The sequence below is a fragment of the Nyctereutes procyonoides genome, unplaced genomic scaffold (assembly GCF_905146905.1).
Source record: "Nyctereutes procyonoides isolate TBG_1078 unplaced genomic scaffold, NYPRO_anot_genome, whole genome shotgun sequence".
NCBI classification, from domain to species: domain Eukaryota; kingdom Metazoa; phylum Chordata; class Mammalia; order Carnivora; family Canidae; genus Nyctereutes; species Nyctereutes procyonoides.
In genome coordinates, this window is record NW_026575049.1 from 61,916,581 (window position 1) to 61,923,681 (window position 7,101).

Consider the following 7,101-nt stretch of genomic DNA (forward strand, 5'->3'; position numbering starts at 1 on the left):
GGGCAGAGAAGAGAGAGAATATAAAAGCAGACTCCAAGCCTGACAGGGGCTGGATTTCATTACCCTGAGATCATGACCTGAGCCAAAACCGAGAGTTGGACACTTAACTGACTGAGCCACCCAAGTACCCCTAATTGGAACTTAAATAAGATTATGACAAGATGAAAATGTTTGAGAAATAGTTGTTCAGTAAGCAGGATGGGTATGTGTGTTTGTGAGATTACGGGGAGATAGCAAATTATGCATTTTAGAGAAAACAGACCTCTCTGTTCAGGAAGAAATTGACCATTTAACATATTAACATTGTTACAGTGTACAGACAGGCAAATAATATAAACATGCTAAAGGAAGGAATGAAAATTGAAGCAACTCATGTTAAAAAAAAACAGCTTCATCACTACCTTCCAGCAGAGATTCTTCAAAAGAAGAAAAAGGTAAGTTCCTCTCAGACACATGATCCTGGGACCAGATTTGCATTCTTAATAGCTCCGAAACCTATTGAGCAAAAAGGAAAGAAAGGTACAATTCGGTCTAAAACTAAAATTAAAATCTCCCTTTCATTAATCACAAAAGATACATTTTATATACTTTAGAATTGAAATCAGTAATTATTTTCATTTGCCTTTTGAAGTCCTAACTGCTTTCCCCTCTTTCAGCAAAGTCTTTCTGATGTTAGTCGAAGTTCAAGTGGACCTCAATCCAAAAGATCATCTCTAGATAGCAATTGTTTGGATAGCTCCAGGGACACTGATAACGGAACACCTTTTAATTCCCCAGTGTCGACAAACAAACCTTCCAAGCCTGATCTTCCTTCTTCAGGAGAAACAGAAAGGTCTGTATTTCAGAATTTTCCTTTCAGTCTTCAGTTTGGGGATGATGTAAACTTTTCTATGCCTCAGCTAAATATCTTAATTGTTACGATATTTTATTTTACCAGTAGCTAGTCATTTTCTGGCTAGAAATACTTGACAATTTGTTGTGATCCTGTGGGATGTGGGATGGGGTTATGAAGATGTAGGCCTGAATCAGTACACAGAAGTGCACAGGTTTTCTCTTTTCTCACTTTTTACTCAGTCCCCTGCCTTTCTTCCCATTTTCTCTTCCTCCAAAATGTTAAAGTAGGAGTGCTTGAAAGAAATAATCCTGAATGTTAAGACTGTTTTAAATAAGTAACACAAATTACTCAATGATAACTCAATACTTTCAATAGGAATAATGCTGAGCCTGCTGCTGTCGTTGTGGAAAAGCCACTGAGTGTCCCACCAGCACAAGGACTATCTATCCCAGTCATCGGTGCAAGTAGGTATCTGTACTTTTGTTAAGAATGATTTTACTGTGTCTACATTCAATTACTAGAATTTTCCTTTCTTTTTCAGAAGTTGATTCTGCAGTAAAAGCTGTATCACCCCCAGCTGTGTGCACCATTCCTACTGTAGTAGGACGAAATGTCATTCCGAGAATTCCAACACCCCACAACCCTACCCAGGGACAACCACATCTTAATGGAATGACAACTAAGAATGTTACACACAAGAGATCCCATTCCCCATCCATAGATGGGTCTTCTAAGAGGTTGAAAGACATAGAAAAGGTAAAGGTACAACCTTAGTGGTAATTCAGTAGTTTTTGTTTTTTTTTTTAAGTTAAACTAGCACTAAAGAAATTCAGAAGTCTCCATAGCTTAGTGCTCCCTTTAGGATTTGACTGCTTAAAAAGAATGTTTGCCCAAACTGTGAAGACATACTGGTTGCTCATCCTTAATTCAAATTCGTAATAGATCTGAAAACCTGAATGATTGGTCGAAGTTTCTCCTTGACTTTACATAGAAGTCATTATTAGTAACTAATCCCATTTATTGTGTTATAGTGTTGTTGTCCTCTGCCTCCAGTAGGTGGTGGTAAAACTACTGTTACCATCTGAATTGATTTAACCAAAAAGATCACTCCAATTGTAGAAGTTAAGGGTGTTAGCTGAATTTAGTCTACTTTAAATTCTTTTCCCTCACCAACATGTTTGCAGTAGTTTTGATGATAGCCTTATCACTAGTTTCTCAGTTTATATAAATTGTATGGTTTTTGTAGGTAATCACAGCAGTTCATCTTAATGTTTATGTTCTAGTTTATTCGACTTGAATCAACATTTAAGGACTCACGTGCTCCTGAAGACAGGAAAAGAAAAGCAGTGGTAAATATATTAATGGTGTGCCTCAACATATTTCTCTCAAAGAGCCATGTATCAGGAAAAGTACTGTATTCGAAAGGGACCAGACTAGATAGGTCTGGGAAGTTTGGGTTGTGTTTTATTTTGTGTAGAAATAAGCATATATAGGAAAGAAAGTTTTCATTTGTATACAATTCTGTTTTTAGGATGCCATTGGAGAATGTATGCCTATTCCAACTATTGATACATCACGCAAAAAGGTAACAAAGTCTTAATTCATAGGTAATCTACAGGTACAGAAAGCTTAAGAGTCTTGCATTGGGTGAAACAAAAGGATAATGAGATTTTGTTCCTGTCCTCAAGGACCAACAGTGTTTATTTGGGGATTGGGGTAGAAATAGCAAACAGTGTCTGGTCACAGATGTATGTACCTCAGAAGGGAGGAAAAGAGGAAGTAATTTAAGACTTCACTGTTTATCCAGTTTAGGTTCAACCTTTATTTTTAAAGAAATTTAATTTCTTAGCAAGACTTATTAGTATATTTTTGTTGTACACCACTGCTGTTAAGCTCAGTATGTGTTAATATTTTGGAAGAATCAAATGTATCAATATACATAGTATAAGTACCTTTAAAACATGAGCTAAAGATCCCCCTAAATCTCAATTTAAGAATTTATTTTTCAAAGAATTACTACTAAACTAATAATACGGTATTAAGCATGGTAAGTTAATAAACAGGTGCTCAAAAATCAGCCTGTGTGTACCAGAGACAGCCCTTCTCTGAGAGTTTACAGTTTAGTTTAAGCTAAATACAGCTTATTTTTAAAAATAAGCAAAATGGCTTATTTTCACCCCATTACCCTGCCAAATTCTTCACAATGTATTGGCCATTTTTCTAGTAGTTGTAGAATTCGTAAAATGTCTTTTAACATAAAGAATGGGTTACAAAAAATACAGGTGTATAATTATATATGATAATGGAAGAAAAAGTTTGATATGGATATTAAGTATGAAAGTGTGAAATGACATGCCTGAGTGTGGCTCTAAAATATTTCAAGTTAAACCAAACAGATGTGGAAAAATTTTATTAATGTCCGAATCTTGGTTGTGGCATTGAAGTCTTCGTTGTTCTTTTATGTATGTCTGAAATCTTTCATGTTTTTTGAATGGCTGTGGGTAGGATATAGATTTAGCTAAGGTAACAAGGGAGGGGAATTAACTCTTGCATACTGTTGCCGTCACACCGTTATCTATTTCAGAGGTGTCTTTCTCAATTTTGCCTCTCAAGATTGCCTTCATTATATAATTCCTTTAGTATCCTCAGAAACCCTCATCTAGATGCCCCTGAATTTCACCATCACTAACTAGATAACAGGTCTTCCTCTATAACACACTCATTTTTCACCTAGCACCCTAAAAGAGTTTTCCTGCTTAGTGACTCCGCTCTTCCTACTTCTGTTTACCATTGACTTTCTGTATTTCTCAATCTAGAAGTGGCGAGTAATTTAGCAGTCCTTTTTCTTATACATACTCCTCCCACTTGCACCCTTTCCTGTACGTCTGCCTTTCACCTCCGACTGAATAAAAAAATTCCCCAAAACAAAGAACTGACAGTGAACATTGGAAGAAAATATCCAACACATATGTGAGTGTTTAAGAACTTAAGGACTTGGAGGAAAAAGTTTTGTGATTTACTAGTTGGGACTTGATAATATATATTTGCTTTTCCTTGTTTCTCTTCCTTTCTAATAGAGACTACCGAGTAAAGAGCTACCAGATTCATCATCTCCGGTTCCAGCAAATAACATCCGAGTCATCAAAAATTCCATTCGACTGACCCTTAATCGGTAAAAGCAGTGCCTCCTTACTTAAGTGAATATGCAATCATTTAGTGGCATAGATGCAGCCACTCTTTTTATAATAGAAGTGGCTGTCATACATAAAATAAGGTGAAAGTTTCAGTCATCGGACTAACGACCTTGAAGTGGTTTTTGAACTCTCACACTTTGACCTGCAGATGCCGTAGCATTCTCTCATTGATTGCTACATACACTTCTGTGAGGATCACCTGCTATCAAATTGTCATCTACAATATTATGGCTTTGCGTTGGAGGTTTTACTGCCTTAACTTTCGATGCTTGTTTCTCTGTTGTGGGAACCAGTTCTTGGCTCTTTGGACACGGATAAAACAAGTCCTGAACTTTTTTTTTTTTTTTAAGTCTTATGTTATAATCATTGTATAGAACTGAAAAAGTTTAAAAAACAAAAAAAAATTGTCTTGTAATTTTCCAAACGTTAACACATTTACTTTAGCATTGAAGCCACTTTGTGAAACCTGAGAAAAATGAATGTGAGGTATCTTTTCTGCTTTCCTCATTTGTGTAGATGTACTTATTGTCTATTCTGTTGATTTAAATTATTTTTTTCCCAGAATGGCACATGGAATATTTAAATTTTTATTTTTTTGTGCCTTTCTGTCCAAATGTTGCATAGTTACCAGGGAGGATTAGTCCAGTGATTACATAAGAGTTGGGCACCATTAATTCTCTATATTTTGCCTCCCATGGAGGCCTTCGAAATGCATCTTTATTAAGAATCAAAATATAACCAAAATACTGAAAGTCAGTATATGAATGGTGAAATTGTTACATATCCTAGCTCATGCCATTCTTGTTAGTTGACTGGTATTTTTTACTAAGGAGCAACTCATTCCAGCACCAAAAGTAAGATACCTTGAAGTATGGCAAACTTGTATTTTTGAGGTATAAAATTAACTTGGCATGGTAATTCTTGACTATTACTTACCCCACAACTTCAAACCGCTTCTTCATGGACTAGGCATGCAGAAATAAGCAGTGGATTTTACCGAAATCTAAAGGCGTTTTGAATGATATTGTTACCAACCATTAATTGGCTCAGGACCTTTGTAATTTTTATTTATCTATATGAGTTGTCTTTTTTTACACTGCTTTTTTCAATGCATTTCTTAATATTTTTTAAGTTTCATGAACGCATGCTCAGTTTATTAAAATCCATAACCATGTAATTCTTCTTGTAATATGTTGATTCAGTGTTTTGTAAATGAAGTCGTATGTATTTTCAGAGTATTTTTGTATGTACTGTAAGATACCATCTTTTCAAAGAGAAAACTTTAAAACCTTTACTGTCTCTCTTTAGTCTAATTTTTTAAATATGGATTATGCTTGAATTATTCTTAAAATGAAAATGTATAGATTGCACAACCAGGAATGCTAGTATTTATTACCTTGTTCAGCCTTCACTTGGCAATTTAGTAGGTTCTGGTAGGAAAAACACATACATTTGAATAATGCAGGGAAAATACTTGGTTGTATATTTTATAGGACTTGTGGGACCCATTTAACCCATGGAGTAATAATAGTCCGTATTCTCTCTTGCAAGCCCCTTACCACTGAGTTGAAATGCTTGGAATTCTGATTGTCAGAGAGCGGTATCCTTTGCCCACACCTGTTCCTTGATCTCTAGGTTGCTGAAATGGAAATGCTAGCATTTAACTCTTACAAAGGAAAACTGAGAAGTAGAGCAAGGAAAAAAGTAATGGTTTTTCCATTATTCACTTTTACATAGCAAAAGATAAGAATGAAATCCTATAAATCCAAGTTGTAGCTCATGTGGAAAGCTCTCCTTTTAGCTGACCCTTTCCTTTATCCAAGGATTCTAAGATTTGTTCTATAAATACTCTTTGAGCAAAAGTAGATGATTATGAAAGAACTAATTGTCACCTGACTTCAGACTTTGAAAAATTAAGATTTGAGTAAATCACATATATGTTTGCATTTCTGTGTTTAATATCTACCTATGTTCCCCTTCTGTTATCAGTCTTCTCGATCTCTTTAAGAATTTTCATGTTTACCCACCTATTTAAACAGATTCTTGGAAGTGACTAGTGGAGTTTTTAATAAGAAAGCCACAGGCCTAACCCTATACACCAGGATAGTCATTTCTCTTGTTTTAAAGGTTCATTCAGCATGGGGCTGAGACATAGCCAAATGGTTCAATGTTAGACACCCCAAGGATGGCATTCTTTAACCTGTTTGGTAGCTGGGGAGTTGATGAGATGCTTTTTGAGATGATGGGTTTGATCAGAAGTGAAGTGTTTTGTATCCTAAACGGTAGGTAAAAAATTCAGAACGTTTTGTGACCACAGTAGAAGAGCTCCATTGTACTAATGCCAAGTAAGTAAAAGGGGAAAGTATGGCCTTATATGTCATGTTCAGAGGCACTAAGAAAACGTGACTTTGAGTTTGAAACTATACCTAGAAATGTATTTTATAAAGTCAAATAATCTCCATTATGTAGACAGATGTTTATTTTCCAAGGGTATTAGATTGTAATCTCAGTGTTCAGGACTGACTCTGAAGAATAGTATATATCAAAGGAAAATACTTGTCAGCTGGCTTAAATCTTAGGGACTTAACTCATTTGAGAGGGTACATGGCTTAGACTTGTAAAATTGGGGCAGCAGAATAAATTTTACAAGACTATTACTGGTGCTTACAATGACTATCTTAAGACCATAACCTAGTAACATTATTAAAATGCTTACTTGACTACAGTAGCAATAAAGTAAAGATGGACAGTGTCCACATGGGCTAACCTTATTCTCCGTTCCTCAGTTTTGAGGTAGGAATTCCTAAATTGGGGATCATGGGCCTTTGGGAATCCTTTGCAAATATATATATAAGAAATTTTTGTTTATATGCATTTTTCGGGGGGTGGGGAATTCATAAATTTCGTCAGCTTTTCAAAGTGGTTCATGACCCTTTGAAAGAAAAGGGTGATGGGGCATTGTTAGGAACCACACAGCTTTGCAAGATTAAATAATCCCAGACTCTCCAGAGGTTTTTCTGTGGTATATTTCTGAAAACGTATTATGGCTCTTAACTAGTATAGTGGGCTTCG

The 7,101-nt window shown here is 35.6% G+C and overlaps 1 protein-coding gene across 2 annotated transcripts in view; it reads left to right on the plus strand.

The window, feature by feature from the left end:
* Positions 1-5,321, plus strand: part of PAPOLG (poly(A) polymerase gamma) — a 29,140-nt gene extending 23,819 nt beyond the window's left edge. For both annotated transcript variants that reach the window (XM_055328996.1, XM_055328997.1), the window contains exons 16-22: positions 313-434; positions 657-832; positions 1,211-1,299; positions 1,377-1,591; positions 2,119-2,184; positions 2,367-2,420; positions 3,913-5,321. In XM_055328996.1, the coding sequence (XP_055184971.1) occupies positions 313-434; positions 657-832; positions 1,211-1,299; positions 1,377-1,591; positions 2,119-2,184; positions 2,367-2,420; positions 3,913-4,011 (821 nt within the window). In that variant the 3' untranslated portion in view covers positions 4,012-5,321. The remainder of the gene's footprint in view (positions 1-312; positions 435-656; positions 833-1,210; positions 1,300-1,376; positions 1,592-2,118; positions 2,185-2,366; positions 2,421-3,912) is intronic.
* Positions 5,322-7,101: the final 1,780 nt, after the last annotated feature.